Here is an 18,999-nt window from a genome sequence, read left to right as displayed (position 1 = left end):
GTGGTACTGGAGCTATCAGCCATTGGAGTGTTGATGTGGAAGAAATTCTCAAGCAACCGTTTTGCTTCTCATGCACTGATTCACTAGCTGAACAGCCAATCAGAGTGATTTCTTTGTGCGTCGGCCATGAAAGGCCAAATAAGCCGTGTCACGGCCGATGGTGCGGGAAACACCAAATTGAGTTTGGGCGACAGGGCTCGCTTCGTCGCCCGACTAACGAAAACGGCCGATTTCGGCCTGGTGTGTCAGGGCCTTTAGTCTGGGGACAAATCACTGCTGAAGAGTATCCAGCATGAGCTGAGGGACAAGTTGAGGAGGGGCAGAGATTCCTACAGGCAGAAACTGGAGGAGAACAATAGCAGGGATGTCCGGGCTGTGATGAAGGCCATTACTGGCTTCAAAGGGAGAGACAGACTGACTGTGGGCACCCTGGAGAGGGCCAACGAGCTGAACACCTTCTTCAATAGGTTTCGCTCTCCGCCCGCTGCTGTCTCCTCCACCTCCACTTCACACCTCATCTCCTCCAGTCAGCATCCCCCCTCTGCCCACCACCTCCACTTCACACCTCACCTCCTCCAGTCAGTTTCCCCCCTCTGCTCACCACCTCCACTTCACACCTTACCTCCACCACCCAGCCTGGATTCAGCTTCCCCCCTCTGCTCACCACCTCCACTTCACACCTTACCTCCACCACTCAGCCTGGCTTCAGCTTCCCCCCTCTGCTAACCTAGCCTCTGACCCTCTGCCGAGAACACTGGACTTTACCACCTCACCTTTGATGTGCCTCCCCTCCACTGAGCCATCAAGCCCCCCCCTCCCCCCGCTTCACTGTGAGCACAGGACAGGTCCAGAGACAGATGGAAAAACTACCAAGGCAAGGCTGCTGGCCCTGATGGTATCAGCCCAAGGGTCCTGAGACCTGTGCCTGCCAGCTGTCTCCTGTTCTCCAACACCTGTTCAACCTGAGCCTGCACCTGGAGACCATCCCGGTGCTGTGGAAGACGTCCTGCGTTGTTCCTGTCCCTAAAAAGACGACTCCTTCTGGGCTCAATGACTATCGCCCTGTCGCACTCACATCTCCTGTGATGAAGGTGCTGGAGAGACTGGTCTTGGCCCATCTCAGACCGCAGGTGAGATCATTCCTAGACCCTCTTCAATGTTCCTAGCAGCCTCACCTGGGGGTAGACAATGCCATTATTTACCTGCTGCAGCGTGCTCACTCGTACCTGGATGGATCGGGTTGCACTGTGAGAATCACCTTTTTTTATTTCTCCAAGCGCATTCAACACGATCCAGCTTCGGCTACTGAGTGACAAGCTGCAGGCTATGAGGGCAAACTCGTCCACCATCTCCTGGATGGCCAACTACCTCACGGACAGACCACAGTACGTCCGGCTGGGCAGTGTGCTGTCTGATGTGGTGGTTGGTAGTATTGGAGCCCCATGGGGACTGTGCTGTCTCCTTTCCTGTTCACCTTATACACCTCTGACTTTCAATACAACTCCGAGTCATGCCATCTGCAGAAGTTTTCGGATGACTCTGCTGTGGTAGGGTATAAGGCATGGACGGGAGGAGGAGTACAGAGCGCTGGTGGGTGATTTTGTACGGTGGACTGGAGGAAATCATCTGCTTCTGAATGTGGCCAAGACCAGAGAGATGATCATTTGTTTCAGGAGGAAGAGGACGTCTTCTCCTCCTCTGCCCCTGTGCATTCTGGGAGAGGATGTGGCTGTTGTGGAGGACTACAAGTACCTGAGAGTGCACTTGGACAATGGGCTGAACAGGAGGGTCAACACTGACGCTGTGTACAAGAAGGGGATGAACAGACTCTATTTTCTGGGGAAGCTGAGATCCTTCCACGTGTGCAGCAAGATGATGGAGATCTTCTAGTCTGTTGTGGCCAGTGCACTCTTCTTTGCTGCGGTCTGCTGGGGGGGGCAGCATCGGAGCCGGTGGCACCAGCAGGATCAATAAACTGATCAGGAAAGCTGGGTCTGTCACCGGCATCAAGCTGGACCCCTTTGAAGCTGTGGTGGAGAGGAGGACACTGAACAGGCTGGTGTCCATCATGGATAACCCCACCCATCCTCTCCACCTGCAGCTGGAGGGTCAACGGAGCTCCTTCTCCAACAGACAGCAGCAGCTCCACTGTCACAAGGACCGATACAGGAACACATTCCTGCCCACTGCAATAACTCTGTACCACCAATCACCTCTGGCTGGAAGAGAACTCTCTGCTCCATAGTTTCTCTTGGAATAAAACCTCGCTGTACATTTTACACATATATAATCTGTTCAATATTTAATATTTAATATTCCATATGTCATATATTTGAATATATATATTTGTATATATAATATCTACATGTACATTTTCTATTTTCTTTTCTTTCTATTCTTGTTTATTTGTAGTTTTGTTTTATTGTAAAATGTCTTGTCTTTTATGCTGCTGCAACAAAAACAATTTCCCAAGTTGGGATCAATAAAGTACCATCTTATCTTATCTATCTAATTTTGGAGAAACCAGCTCGAGTGCGCTAGAATTTGAAAATACACAACTGAAAATAATCTGCCACTTCCTTACAGAGCCCCTCCCCCAACACACACTAACGTGCACATGACCAATGAGGGCACGAGATAAGTTTGTGCACAGATGGAAGGCTGACAGGCAGGTAGGCCATCCAGTTACTTTAGCCGGGCCGGCTCAGATGATTGGTCGTGCTTTTTACAGCGCCACGGCTTCAACAGATGAAATTATTTTATGTATTTATTGTCAAAGCACTTCAGATATTCATTGCTATCGGGATGTTAAGAGCATTCCATGGAATATAACAAAAAGTGTATCTGAAATAAATGACCTACCCCACCTTTAACTTTATCTGCATATTGAATAGACCCTCCAGAAAAACGCGATTCTGCGATCGCAGAATTTACCGCATAATCAGCAAAATGGCGCAGATTTTTAAAAGGCTGCATAATCCCCGCATTTTTCCACAAAGTTGAGGAAAAAAAAGTTAACTCGTCTTGACGTGACGTCATCAGCTCGCGCATCACAGAATGTAAACAACACTGTATAGAGTGAACGTGTGGAGCTCACACGATAGAGAAAACACCAAGATGAAAAAATCTAATCCATCTCATTTACCGACGAACATTTCTACTAAAGACCGGGCAAAAAGTGGGGGGAAACTATTCTGCACCCCGTGCAACTGTGCGTTGGAGCATAAGAGAAAATCGACGGTGACGACCCACTTTGATTCATTCAAACATTCGAAAATGCTTTCTGCTGCTGCGGACAAGACAGCCAAACAACGCACGTTCACCGAGGCATCAACCTCCAAAACCCTTTCGAGGGCTACAAGAAACAAAGTGAGTAGCCTACAAGATTGAAGCTGGTCAGATAACGAACGAGTAAATGACAGAATGAGGCGGAGAAGTGTGTGTGTGTGTGTGTGGGGGGGGGGGGGGGGTGTGTGTGGGATTAAAATAGCCCAATTGCTTTTACAATAAATAAACATTGAATGTGTTTAATTGAATAGTAAAGGGGTTTAACGTTAGTGGCAGGTTGTGTGCGAGAGAGAATAAATAAGACAGCCCAATATTTAAAAAAATTGTTATTCTTTTTTCCCGCATATTTAGCATATTTCGCAACTTTCCGCATATTTCGCAACTTCCCGCAATTTCACCGCATAAAATCACCTAAAACCCCCCGCATGTTTAATCGCATAATCAAGGATTTTAGCCCGCGTTTTTCTGGAGGGTCTAATTGAAGTATGAATGCTTGTTGTTTGTATGTTGTCTTCTCCTGAATGTTGTACGCCTCTTGTTTTGTATTTTTGAGTAGCTCTACTCATCTCATTGTACCTGTATAGAGACAATAAAGGATTCTATTCTATTCTAGGTCAATCAGGTCAGGTGTGCAGTGTCTAAAGATCCACAGAGGTAACATATCTGTCTTGACAACAGTGCGTGGAGAAAATGAGGGATAAGCCCTTAAAGTTTAACTGTTATGAGAAAAAAAATAAGTATGGCATGATGAAGAGACGTGACAATTATTTTTAGCTGCAGGCCAGTGAGCAAAAACAAAAACAAATCCACCACTGTTTCTAAATGTTATTTCACTCTTTTCCCGTGATCTGTTGAGGTTGCACAGATTTTTGAAGTTGAGGTTACAGGCAAAGTTTCAAGTGGATGGACAACAGAGAGATCCTGCAGTGGTTTCAGAAATGTAATGGATGATTTCATATTTTATTATCCTGGGTTTCTGTTTGAGTTTGTTGTGGATCGGAACTGACTACAGCTCAGGGTTCATACACTTTTTCACCAATGATTTTCAATGACTTCTCCAGGACCGTTTACCTCATTTTCCATGACCAAAAAATTACTCTTTCTCAGCGGTACCACTGAAAATTGTTTATTTTAACATGGAACAGGAAAATAAGGTCTGCATATGAAACATGTTGTGCCTATCTAAAACATACTGAGCTTCTACACGCTAAAGCAACTCAAATCTCTCACCAGCAAAACACCTCGTCAGTTAAATGGCATTTTACGTTTCATTACTATACGATACAGTATTGATTATCATTATAGTATTACTATTTTGGCGATTAGATAAAATATAAATTATATTTGATGCAACTTTAGTTACATTTCCATGACTTTTCCAAAACTTTGGGAAAAATATTGTTTTCCATAACTTTTCCAGGACCTGGAATTAGCATTTTGAATTTCCATGACTTTTCCAGGTTTTGACCGCAGGAACCCTGACAGCTGCTTTCCTTTATAAGAGCAATCTAGAAACTGAAGTGCCTTTCAAACCAATAAAGGGGTCAAACTCTCAAGTCCTTCAAAAGTAGTCCTTTAAAACGTAATAATGTCAAGCTAAATGTTGGGGGTCACAGTAGAAATGTCGCTCCAAAGTGTGAATCTGTAAAAATACAACTTTAGTCAACTTGCAAAGACAACATTTAAAGTGAAAGCCTGTACTGAGAGTGTACATTTCTCAACAACTGAAGTGTAGAAGTTTCTAAGCGAGGCAAAAAGCAGAAGGGAACCCGATGGATTGTTTCTGCTTTCTAAACTATTTGACCTGAAACTATTTATTGCACCGGCTCAGGGTTTCCTCACTTAGTGACCTTCTGTGGCTAACGTTTGAACAGCCTGTGATAGCATGTGACTAAGTAACGCCGCGTAGGAGAGAGCAATTTGGCGCCCGGGTGAGAAGGACCTCTTGACTTTCAGTCATGCAGAACTAAAGACACTATCAACAAAACACTCATTCAATGTGACCGCAGGAAGAAATCAGGGAATAATATCTGTTTGATTATTAAAGGTCTCCTATTATACTGTTTTTCATCAATATATTATAGCTCTCAGATATATACAAAACATGTCTCTGAAGTGTTTGGCTCCAAACACCAAACAGATCATTGCAGCATTACCCATAATCCCCTCTGTTTCAGCCCTGTTTCCAAAGTGTTGATTCTCTGTCTGTTACTTTAGATGAAAATAAGGAGCCCCTCCCCACGCCCCTCTGAGAGAGATTTGGTTAAAAAGAACACAATGGTGCTCTAGGAGGAGATTCAGGTGATTTCATGAAATCTAGTATGTTTCAGTAAAAGTGTTATCTCTTTTAACTCCATCATACTTACACTAACGATGCTTTTGGCTGCCTCTCCGACAGAGAAGTCTGGTACCGGCCCAAAGGAGTTCAGGACCCTCGTTATTCCCTCTCCATACCGCTTCATGTAGTCCTCCAAACCTGGGGGAGGACAGCTGATCAGGAGGGGGAGAACATGGGCACACATCTCACAGCCTTTGGTTCACATATACATCATGACATATGCTTTAAAACCTCAAACATATTTAAAAAAAAGTGAAAACATCAGCGACACTCCAGAAAAAAGCAGATTAAGGGAAAATACATAAATATTACCAAACCCACCTTTAAGCATATTCTTTATCTCTAAATTAAATGGATACTGTGATGAAACACATCAATGGCTCAACATGCACTGTGTCTCGTAATGCTGACATAAACTAGATATCGTCACATCTTCGTGATGTCATGACGTTATTTTTGCATTTTTCAAGATTATGCAATCCGCCGAGTTGGACTCAGACCTAAAGATTCACTTGACGCCCGAGGCTACTGTACAATGCGTTTTTGGAATACCTGCGACATGTTGCCTTATGTATGCCTCTGCAGAACGAAACTGTATATGCATTTGTTATATCTCAAAGCTGTGATTAGGTGCATGCATTATATCATCTTCAAATCTTTACCTTTGCACGTGTTGACATCGCAGAGAACCACCAAGTCTAAAACTTTAAACCCGTTCATTAACTCAACTTCACGGTTCTGGGTGTCTTGGTGAACTCCTTGCTGAGAGTACATGTTAAAAGTTTTATACATAACTATCAGCTTCTTCTTTGAGGCTTTTTTGTGCCCTTGTTTAACTTTGGGTGTGATCATTGGAAGTTAATCCCTTATTACTCCTATTGATTCATCTTTAATGATTTATTTGTGAATAAGGAAACGGGCACTTTGTCTGATGAATGATTGATGTGCTGTGCTGCATCCAGCCGCTTGATTGCAGAAACTCAGGGCACCTGGGTCTGTCTCCCCTCTGCTTCTCCCTGCAGGCCCCCGGCTCTGTTGAGTATGCTATGAGTTCCTTCCGTTGCTTAACTTTGTAACACTCTCACACACATACATGTCCATACAACCCTCACCATGCATTTACACCACTGACATCCACACCTCATGCTTTACTTGCTTTGCACTTAATTAATTTGAATGTTTTGCTTAAATAAACATATTTTGTTAAACGTGGATATGGTGTGTCTCCTCTTTGTTGTGGCCTTTTGAGCCAGGTCATAACAATACAATTCACCTTCTTTTTTTTTTTCAATATAGCCTTAGGTCAATTAACAAAAGTTATTTCAAAATGACTGAAGTCCTGCGCCTTAAAGTTCTGACCTTTATAACTATAAATGTACGTTTTTAACCGTAAAACACTTGCTATATTATTAAAGACTTACTTCCGTAATCGCTATAAATTGTCTTTCAATATTTCCGAAATAAACGACAGTTCCTATAAACCCGCTTGTTTGGTCCACTGCCGGTTTACCAAGCTGCCTTTCCTTAAATAACATGAATAACAGTCCTTGTTTTTATCTTACTGGGTTATTAATAACAATGTACTTACTAAAATGAACTAGCTCCTTTAACATGCGTAGACGCAGTTTATGGACGTAGACAAATGACAACACACGGCTAATGACACATCCCTTAACAACCAAATAACAACACATATCATTAACACGACCAGCGGTATAGTTCTACAGTCCTGTGATAATAAATGCATCAGTGGGAACTATTTTTGAAGCAATAAAAAACCATCTATAAAACAATAAGTACGTGCCAAAAGTTCTTCACCCCAGCTCTTTAATTAAGGTCAGAAAGTGTCCTTTAAAGGTCCCGTGTCATGGCCATTTCTACTGATCATAATTCCATTGTTGAGGTCTACTAGGATAGATTTATATTGTGCAATTTTCCAAACTCACATTGGTTTCTCATTCAGCATCTCTGTATAGTATGTGTATTCACTCTCTGTCCTAAACGGCTTGTTGGAGCTCCTGCCCCCCCCCCTCCCTGTGAGCCCAGTATCCGTCTGTGAGACAGCGAGACACAGTGAAACCCAGCCCGAAACCAGCCCGAACACACACAGACAGACTATACACCAAGTGAAGAAGAACAGGCTGCGTGATATAAACAAACAAAAAATAGCGTCTGGGTTCCATTTTCACTCTCTCTCGTCGATCGAAAACATGTAAACATAAAAAAGGAACTCTTGCGTCCGGCTGAGATGAAAATTAAAAAGATTAACCGTCTGTGTGGGCCTTCTTAATCGTTTGTTTTGGTCCCTCACTTCCGCTTCGCTACTCATGCACTGACTCGCTAAACTGAACAGCCAATCAGAGTGATTTCTTTGTCCCCACTTTCTCTGACCTCCCGCGGCCGATTCAACATGTTGAATCGGCCGCGGGAGGTGTTAAAATGTGCCGTAAAGAGACGACGGTGCGGGACACACCAACCTGAGTAGGGCGCCGCGAATGCCCGACTGCCTCTGACTCCCAAAATCGGGTAGGTGTGTCAGGGCCTTTAGAGTTTTACTCGCTACAGGGTGTACTTTGAGGGTTTGTGACTCTGAACACCGTTTACATGCAGAAAAAGCTACATAACAACAAAGGGACGGGTAATAACCAGAAAAGCATAACATGGGACCTTTAAAACAGTTCTGACGAAATACATGTGACACCATGTAGCTTGAAAATTTACCATTTGATAAGTTTCTAAATCCTTTTTTCTATCCCATGTTTATTTATGCCTGAGCTGAAATATGAATGTTTAGATGAATCCCAGTGGGACTCACTATATATGACAGAGCAGTGTGATAAGTGCCATCTACCTTCAACCAAACACAGACTTTGTGTGGGGGGAAGATACCAGGGCTATTTTTGCTTGACATGCAATTCATCTTTTCGTCCTTTGCTGCCATTGTTGGACTTCCTTCAAAATGTTTTTATTCAAAATCCAGTTATACGGACAAAGCCTAAAACACAAGGCTCTGGTACATAATCTTTGAGATTCTCAAAGAGCTTCCAAAACAACTCCATTATATTTACTAAAGACTTCTGCAGAGGTTTGATTCTAGGATTAAAACGTTACATTTCTTGGTGGTATTAATGCTATGTATCTCAGTGTGGCGGTAGCAAGATTTATTTAATACATTTTGTGGCAAAGTACCAATTGATAACCTCATTTACTTTGGTGTGTTTCATGTGTGGTTGGTTAACAACTCTTCAAATGTTAAGTCCAACTATCTTTTGAGTTAGTTGAGTTGGTTATAAAGACTTGAATAGTGGCTATAAAAAGTTTAGATGTCACTTCTTTCTCAAGGACAGCAGTTTGGAGTTGCAATGGTTACATCCAGTTTAAATGCCAAAAAGTGTCCTTAGAAACTTTTCTGCTCTCCACAGTATAGCACAATGTCATCACTAGCTTGGTTGCTAATGAGAAACATAAACATCTAACTCAGCTAATGTGAGCGAAACTGAGCAGATATACTGAGAATACAGATGGAGATCTTTGTAGTACAATGTAGAACTACTCCAATCGTATTACTAAATATATATAAAAAAAGGTTTTCCTTATGCAAAATGATCCATTTCAAATGTTTCTTTAATTACTGATACACAAGTAGAAACATGATTTAAATGTTAAATGGTAAATGGACTGTACTTATATAGCGCTTTATCCAGTCTTTACGACCCCTCAAAGCGCTTTACATACTACATGTGTACCTTACTCTAGGACCTAACATTCACACACCGTCGGCCATGCCATCGGGAGCAAATCAGGGTTAAGTATCTTGCCCAAGGATACATGATAACATGTTGGCTGCACGGGCTGGGATCGAACCCACAACCTTCTGGTTGAACCACGACCGCACACCCTCGCAGCTACAGTCGCCCCTAAAAATGATTATTTTGGTAAACGTAGAGCTAACTCAAACTACTTTACACACTGCTAGGTAGCTTGTGAAGTCCTTCCTTATAAGTTGGTTATATCTTGTTATAAAAAGTGAATATGCAGTGTAGCTAAAGTTATCAAACATTATTCAATGAAGACATTATTCTTTCTGAGATGTAGTAGAAGTTTATATAGCAGAACATGTAAAAACACAAGTACATTTAAGTACCTGAAAATTGGATTATACTGTACGTTTTTTAAAAGTTTCCTCAGACAATTGAATGCATATTAGATTTGAAACCATCACCATGGTAGCTGTTGTGAATCCAAGCTGATAGCATAAAAGAAGAAGACTTTTCAGAGCCTCCTAGAAGACTACAGAAGGTTTTCAGTGGATTATAATGCTCTTCTGTGCCGGTACATGGTTTTACAACAGCAGAGTCATTCAGACAGAGACAGAAAGCCTGAGTGCTCCAGTATCTGATTGGAGAGAATTCAAGGATGGGAAGTAACAACAGAAGCAGCTCTTAGCAATCTTTTGAGAACATGATAATGCTACTGTTTCCTGAGCAGAAAGCGCCAGCACTGTAACTACAGGTTAGAGCTGGCACCTGGTTTGAAAGCCTCGATGTGGGCTCTGTGAGTTTTAGATTACTGGTGTGAGGGAGAGCATTCATGGCCGCCCATCAAAAGACTGCTTTGTTCGGCCAGAGCGTCCTTTTTCTGTGTGTGTGTGTGTGTGTGTGTGTGTGTGTGTGTGTGTGTGTGTGTGTGTGTGTGTGTGTGTGTGTGTGTGTGTGTGTGTGTGTGTGTGTGTGTGTGTGTGTGTGTGTGTGTGTGTGTGTGTGTGTGTGTGTGTGTGTGTGTGTGTGTGTGTGTGTGTGTGTGTGTGTGTGTGTGTGTGTGTGTGTGTGTGTGTGTGTGTACACAGTCAGGGTTTCTCTGTGGGTTTCACACTCCCCTTTGATATTCTCCATCTCAGTGAGGGTTCACTCTCACTCTCTGACACACACTATGGTACAGTACATGTATGTAGTGCGGGGATTTGTGAGCCGTGTCACTGTTGACTCTCACATCTCTGTAACTAAGGGCCTGGTTTTCTTAGTGAGAGGCATCGTGAATAAATGTCATGAGAATAGTTTTTAACTAATTTTTTTACTAAAAAGTATTTTCTTTTTCTATAAATAATCAGTCACATAATGTGTAGGTTTGTCTTATTGCTGTCGTAGAGACTAAAGAGCTGTCGTTGTATGAACTACAACTAACTATTTTCCCTGTCAAGCCAAGTATTGTTCGTCTCATTTTTTTTGTATTACATGCATATGAGAAAGACTGATACAAATTCACTAGGCTTTGTACTTTGGTTGAATAAGGTTTTATATTCTTCATTTTTAAAAGTCGCAATAGACACGTTTTTTTTAGCTTGCCATTATGAAGTACATTTTGATCCTGAAACTGTGATGGATTGATACAGCCGTGTTTTGATTGGTCGCCACCTTGTAAAATCTCTAAATAGATTAATTGATTCAGGTTGCACTTTTTGTTGTTGTTCTTGTTTTTAGTATCCTATAAACAGCATTTGCATTTCTATCCTCAATCGCGTAAATGGGTTTCACACTCCCCCTGAGGGAACAATCAAAGTGGAAAACAAAATGCAGTGTGTCTTTGGTTCTAGGTAGTTTCTAGGTTTTGAAGCAAGAGAAGAGCAATCTGGATGTATGTGCAGCTGCAGCACCAACCATTATATCACTTAAATAGGTACAAATAGAAAAATGTGATCACAACTGGCTACCACTTGGATAGGCCACGTAATATCCATGTTAGTATTTTTAAAACTGGTCGTTGGGATTATTATTGTACCTAAATGTAAAATAAGAGAAACCCAAAATACTTGAAAAACCAAATGTGCACCTTTCACCTCTTCTTGCTTTCTGATGACCTTTCTGTCACTTACACTCAAAGCAAAAGCAATAAAGTCCAGAGAGGGAAATTTACCTGCAGGTGCATTGAGGTGCATTGTTTCCATGGGACCTATGAAGGCGTAACGCATTCCCAGCCCCTCTGACATCAACAGATCAATGTCCTTCACAGAGATAACGCCATCCTGAAAAAAAAAAACATATTTACTCTTGATTTATTCTCACTTTGTCTTCCTTTACAAAAGAAAGATACGCATCAGTCAGGCAGTGAATGTGTGACTAAATCTAAAAAGGACACATACTTTCTTTATCTTCAGTACAGTGTGAACCCGGCAACCCTGAGCCATCAATCAGCTGTTTTCAACTGATTTCCATGTGTTGGAGAGTACAGATACAAAGGCAGAAGTTATAAAGTTAGTAAACTAATGTCTACAATTATTAAAAGGGGAACACAAGTTGATCAAATAAAATAAGTAGCAGCGTTATAAAGAGAAAGTGTATTTGATAGTGATTCCTACAATGGTGTAGCAGTCTGTGGAAGTGGAGTAGCAGCCAGTAGTAATAACAATAAACTGCAAATAGCAGTGAGGTGGCACAACGGTGATGTTACAGTGTGTATTGGTCGCCTACCAGCTAGTACATAACAAAACAGCAACCCAGCATCACATAGCAACTATATGGCAAAATAAGGATAAATCTGTTGGGGAAATATTTTCCTAGGCCCATAACTTTGACCCAGTTTATCAGTTTCTAATGACCTCACTGAGCACAGCTGCTCTCAGTGTTTTGTCCTATTCCTGCCTGTTGGCGTCAGCTGATAGAGGTGTTATTGTGCTTTGCCGGTTTTATCTTGTTATGCACAAAGTTGATTATTCTCTCAGAACTAGTTAAACACATGGGTCTGGAGAGATCAGAATTGGTTTGGCACGCCGCTGTGTCAACTCGTGGCACAGCCCATGTCTTGTGAATTCTCCGGCCGAAGCTCCAAATAAACCGTCAGTGTTTGCCATCAAAGTTCCTGCTCTCCCCGTGTCTCTCTGAGTCCTGACTCCATTGCTCCAGAAGTTTCTATCCCAAAAACTACAGCTCAAATTTTTATCTCAGGTCATTTATTCCTGCCACAGTCAGACTTAACAACCAACACAGCCTTTGCAAGACCACCAAACCAATACGGACTTTAACACCTATGTCCACTACCTTAGAGTGTTACACTACTGTTAAAGAGATGACTGTGCCATGTGTGCATTTTAAACTTTTACGCACTTCTGATAGTATCACTTAATGCTACCTCATTACTTTTATATGTTCACCAACTTTTTATAATTCTGCTACTTATTCTTATTGTACACATTTGATTTTCTTTTATTAACACGTGCTTTCCTCTTTATTTAATATGTTACTTTACTCGTCTACCAATCCTATTTCTGCCTTTCGTCTGAACTGTCCCTGTTCTTTAACAATCTATTTCCCTGCTGTAGGACGAATAAAGCATTTCTGATTGTGATGTTACAACACAATCTTTACAGTGGAGGTCAGGTCATGGCTTTTTAACCTCAGTGTTTTTGACCAACCAAATGTCCTTTGATCCCGACTACTCCCACTGTCTAAAGTTTCCCTCATCAGCCAATTGTGTGTCCTCAGGATTATGTTGTAGCAACGAGAGGATGGAAGGAAGCAGATGGAGGGAGCGGTTCAGATAATCTCAGGGTTAGAGATACCTGTTGGCCGACCACGCTGGAAATCAAAGCTCGTATTCGGAGACAGAGAGCGGGGTGGGCGAGAGGGGAGGGACAGGGTCGTCTTTGTTTGGGTCCTCCGTCCAACAACGGGCCTGTTATCTGAGCAGAGCGGGGCGGTGGGTGGGGTCTTTTCTCCACCGTAATCACTGGGGGGCAACCAGCCACTTTCTCAGCCGCTCTGCTTTCCAACGCTGGCCCTGACTCAAGGACCATTTTCTCTGTTTGTGTGTGAGAGAGTGTGTGTGTGTGTTTAAAGGGGTTTAGGGAGGGTCTCTGTTATGTAAACTGACTCACAAAAGGCCTTGATGGTCAATGACAAACTTCTAGGGACATTTCAGGTTTTTTCCTAGAAGTACTAAGGGGTGATTGAAAGGCTAACACGCCTTTAGTATCTGGTCACTTACAATAGACACAGATGTAACCTTGTAGTATCTATTGAGCGTCTTTCTCCCATACTGTTTCACTTTTTTGCTGATAGACGTTTTTTTAGATTAGCCCAGTTACAAAGTATATTTTATTCATCGTGTATTCATTTCATTGACACATTTGTAATCTATTCCCAATATAAAATCATACTTCTACATAAAGTATAGGTAAATCATAACAAAGGCAAATAAATAAAGAATGAAACTGAAATACAAAATAAGTAAAACTCAAATCTAATTGGTAATAGAATTTAAATTAAAGCCGATTACAAAGCAATCATCATACTGTTCATATTTCGTCATGGGTCGGACGACAAAGAGGGAGGATTTCACACATAATCACAAAGCTATGACGCAGTGGAACTTATTTTTGCTGCCTTATGAAAATAAATCCTGGAAATTGTGTCATTGTGAGACTTCAACTCGTAATAAACCTGACAGTGACTTAAGGGATAGAAAGTTGCTGGTCATTGGTTAGGGTTAGTGACATCAGAGGAAGTAATGTGGCGGAGCATATTCGTACTAAATGGGATGGTACAACACATCCTCCGGGAATACAATGGGTCTTTTTGAATTGTCTTAAAAAGGCACAGGTGTAACTCATAACATTAACAAAAGCTGTGCTTCATTCAAGTGTCTTAGGAAGTCATGAGGGTTACAGAGAGCCAGAAGGCCCAAAAGAACCCTGAAGTAGCATCTCATTTAATGTCTTTGTGCTTTTCCTATTGTCAAAATATCCATAAATCACATATTTACATCACAAGTGGTTTAGCTAATGCTTTTATGCAACATGACTTATATATAATTCATTACCATAGACGTGCATGACACTTTTGACTTCTGCAGGGGCTGGGTATCAAACCACTGACCCTCCAACCCAGTCTCAAGGCATTTCGTGTTATAGTGATGAAATGTATCTATTGATTTGTGTTGGTGAACACGAATTAATAGATTACATTTCGTGACTATACACGAAATGCCGTGCGACTGGGTTGCACCCTCTGAATGGTACTGGTCTATTTTCAAGTCATAGTCATAGCCATAACTTCAAAGGCGTACATTTGCATAAAATAGTTAAGAACCAAGATATGCAAGAGAAGCATTGTCTTTCCCCCTATTTACTATTTGCCCAAGGAGAAACACTTTTAACACAGTGGTGTTTTGCTTACAAAATGACTTCCTGATGTCAGTGGTCTCAGCCTTAACTGAAGTTACTAAACAGCTGTTTTGAAAGGATTGATATATCATAGTTAACTTCGCATAGAACAATGGTAGATGAAAGGTGGAAGAAACCCACACAAACACACTAAGCTAAAACTGAGAGATATATCACATAACTGGTGTCTTGGAGTGACAGCTTGTTGACAAGAGGCAGTAATCATCTTTTCTCGAACTCAGTGTACTTCAGCCTGGAACCTCTTACGCCACTAAAAAGCCAAACCAAATGAACCAGTTCTCAGACTGTGAGACTTCAACTCGTAATAAACCTGACAGTGACTTAAGGGATGGAAATGGTAAAAAATACAAAAATCTGTTTCTGAGAAAATCATACTTACTGAAAAATCCCATAAAGCCACACAATAACCGGACATATTTCAAACTAGCTGCTGGGTGCTATTGACCTCAAATGAAATAAAAGTAACGTAGCTATCGCTGGTAACAAATACAATCACTTACAGTTGCAAGAAAAAGTATGTGAACCCTTTGGAATTACCTGGATTTCTGCATAAGTTGGTTATAAAATGTGTTCTGATCTGCACGTTTGAAGTTTGCAAAAGAGCACCTGGATGTTCCACAGCACTACTGGCAAAATATTCTGTGGACAGATGAAACCAAAGTTGAGTTGTTTGGAAGGAACACACAACGCTATGTGTGGAGAAAAAAAGGCACAGCACACCAACATCAAAACCTCATCCCAACTGTGAAGTATGGTGGAGGGAGCATCATGGTTTGGGGCTGCTTTGCTGCCTCAGGGCCTGGACAGATTGCCATCATCGACGGAAAAATGAATTCTCAAGTTGATCAAGACATTTTGCTGGAGAACTTAAGGCCATCTGTCCACCAATTGAAGCTCAACAGAAGATGGGTGATGCAACAGGACAACGACCCAAAGCACAGAAGTAAATCAACAACAGAATGGCTTCAACAGAAGAAAATAGGCCTTCTGGAGTGGACCAGTCAGAGTCCGGACCTCAACCCAATTGAGATGCTGTGGCATGACCTCAAGAGAGCGATTCACACCAGACATCCCAAGACTATTGCTGAACTGAAACAGTTTTGTAAAGAGGAATGGTCCAAAATTCCTCCTGACCGTTGTGCAGGTCTGATATGCAACTATAGGAAACGTTTGGTTGAGGTTATTGCTGCCAAAGGAGGGTCAACCAGTTATTCAATCCAAGGGTTCACATACTTTTTCCACCCTGCACTGTGATTGTTTACATGGTGTGTTCAATAAAAACATAAAAACATATAATTGTTTGTGTGGTTTTAGCTTAAGCAGACTGTGTTTGTCTATTGTTGTGACTTAGATGAAGATCAGAACACATTTTATGACCAATTTATGCAGAAATCCAGGAAGTTCCAAAGGGTTCACATACTACTTCCAGGTGTGTTGAATGGGACCATGTAAGTTTTGTTGCACCAAATGTTGATTTAATTGGAGCCCCATTAGCTTCCAATGTAGAGTAATCTCCTTCTGTATTTTTAAAGATATCAATTTAAAAATACATCACAACAGGCAACCATTGAAAATATCAAACTCAAACATTATGATTTGGCAAAAACTATTAGACACTTTGGCAGTGTGATGGAGCTCCGATCACCTGATTCTTCCACTTCACAATCTCCTGACTCATGCGGAAATAAAAGATCGACAGTTTGTGTCTCGAGGGGACAAAAATAATAACCCGTTTTCTGCCGGAGACAGGTTGAGTAACGCCTCACACATCCGACATCAGAGCTGAGGCTGACAAGAGTAACCTGCTCATCAACTTTTACCAGAGAACTGTCAAAAACACAGTAAGATCATTCCTGTTGGACAGGTTTAACACACTGTGTTGACAATGCTCAAAATGTGCTTAAAAACGACAACATTTCTCTTGACGTAACAAAGGTCGTTTCTCAATCGCAAGGAAACTGGCTTCCAAGCCAATATTTCAAGGATGCTACGCCATCGAGTGCCGCCGAAGTACTGTTCCAATCTCCAGCATACTTGGAATTCCACCGAGGCCGCGTCCTTGGTTTGGGGGAAATTTCGAGGCTGCACATGGGTAGACTTCGCGTCCTTCAAATCCCCACAATGCTTTGCGCACGGACCAATTTCAAAAACCCTTGCGGAGAAGGGCTGAACCGAAGCAGGACACATTTAAATGTAAGTATAGTGGCGTAGAACATGTGTTGGTAAATATGTTACTTTGTTACATTTGTTTGTTATCACCAAAAATGTGTTCCGTGAAAGTAAAGCAAGTTCATAATTAGATAGACATTGTGAGGTATTTATTTTCGGTACAGTTTATGTTGAAACCGTTAGAGAGAGTGGCACACTTGTTAGCCTGTTCCATTCTTCTTTGTTTTCTGAAGGAAGTGACTTGGAAGTACGCGACTACCAAGCCAGCATCCTCGCGATTGAGAAACACCCCCTGCCTCTGGTTTTGAGTAGGAAGCAAGCAGGTTGCAAGTTAGAAATGTTTTGTATAGTCTTTCAGTTTTGCCTAAAATTGAAAAAAGTTGTAAAAAAGCAGTACATTCTTTAACACACATGAGGAGATTTCTGGTGGCTGTGAAGAATGTTAGCAAACGTGAAAAGTTATTTTCCAACAGAGATATCTTTCTTAACCCTCCTATTGTCTTCGGGTCAAATCTGACCCGAAGGCAATAGGAGGGTTAAGAAAAATGTGTCATTGGGAAACATGAATCATGGCTCTGTTCCATTTAAATGTCACAACAGACCATAAGAGGTATTTAACTAAACACTAAAACAGGTCTTCATCTGTCCTGGAGATTATTATTATTCAGATGTTTGTAGTAGTCATATCGATTCTTTATTTCATTTAGATGTCTACAGGAAAGATGGCTTAATGTTCAGTAAGATGTTTTATAGTAAATCTTGCGCATCTGGAACTATAATGAAGTTGAAAATTAGCTGTATGAACTTAACTTAAATTGAAATATGAAGCCAGGGGAAGGGTTCATTTTTCAAAGAAAGATAATTTGAATTTTGGAGATTGGTTTCAAAAAGTAAAAGTCTCAGACATTCTCTGAGATTAATGTAGTGAATGTTTTTGAAAAAACTCACAAATTGAATATTCTCCAAGATAAAGAAACATATTTGTTATATACATAACTTTCACTATAAAAAAGTAGTTGTCTGTGGTGTGATGAGGTCTAAGTGAAGCGATGTGGTTCCTTGAGGAAAGATACACAATGTTTTAAACACGTTTTTTTTACACGTACATTTGTGATAATTTATCTTTGAAATTCAGAAAAATCAACTAAGCTACTATTATATGTTTTAACCAACAATGGCTCCAATACCTCATCCTAGAACATTTCCACATTTTCAAATATAAAGACTTAGCGAATTAAAGCTTGTTTGGCATGTTGGTTGCTTTAATACAGAAATCCCCAGTGGGTGTTGGGCTCTTTGCCTCCAGCACCTCATGACATGATGATGAGTAGAACACAAATAAGGTCTCGACATTCTTTATGTCCATGTTTTTTTCACAGCTTATTAGCTAATTGCAGAACAGATCAGACACGTCTGTGGCCATCGTTGAGTTCTTGCAGCAGTTTCTTCCAAGGCAAAGACTGACCCTTTTACATCTACGTGGGACTTTTGTCAGCTGGGACCTAAGGGTCCCCTCAGGGTTAATTCTCCTCAACAGGAGACTCACAAGTGGGTGATCCACGCACAGTATGGAATGTCATGTAGATATGAGTCCGAGCTTTCACGGCTCTGTGTGAGGACACAAATATCACATAGTGGACGCTGGGATGCTATGTTACAGCCAGTAGAGATCCAGGAAGAGGAGGGAGATATTAAACTCTGCTTCGATTCCTCGAAGCACACTGGGGGCTTTATTTCTCAGAAGCAGAGAGCCAGTGAAATGTTACCCCAGTGCTTTCTTGAGTTTGACTGAACTATCAAGAGCGTTCACCTGACTGCAAGCACTCTTGGATCATCAGCCAACCAAACAGCTCCTCTTGAAACAAAGAGTAAGAACAAATTCCAAAAACAATTAAAAAAGTCCAAAATTAGAAAAACAAGAACCTTTTGTTGCCGGGAATCCCACGCGTTCTTCCCATAATGCCTGTTGCTCTCTTCTATCTGTATTTAATATTTGCACCCAAAGAAAATATTGAATAAATGTCGAGAA

The 18,999-nt window shown here is 41.4% G+C and overlaps 1 protein-coding gene across 1 annotated transcript in view; it reads right to left on the bottom strand.

Annotated features, from left to right (window-relative positions):
* Positions 1 to 18,999, bottom strand: part of cryl1 (crystallin, lambda 1) — a 37,426-nt gene that overhangs the window by 2,159 nt on the left and 16,268 nt on the right. The window contains exons 7-8 of the mRNA XM_079665545.1: positions 11,537 to 11,645; positions 5,655 to 5,764 (exon numbers count right to left, since the gene is read on the bottom strand). Of these exons, the coding sequence (XP_079521671.1) occupies positions 5,655 to 5,764; positions 11,537 to 11,645 (219 nt within the window). The remainder of the gene's footprint in view (positions 1 to 5,654; positions 5,765 to 11,536; positions 11,646 to 18,999) is intronic.

Source organism: Notothenia rossii, assembly GCF_949606895.1.
Source record: "Notothenia rossii genome assembly, chromosome: 2".
Lineage (NCBI taxonomy): Eukaryota > Metazoa > Chordata > Actinopteri > Perciformes > Nototheniidae > Notothenia > Notothenia rossii.
This window is presented reverse-complemented; position numbering and strand designations above follow the sequence as displayed.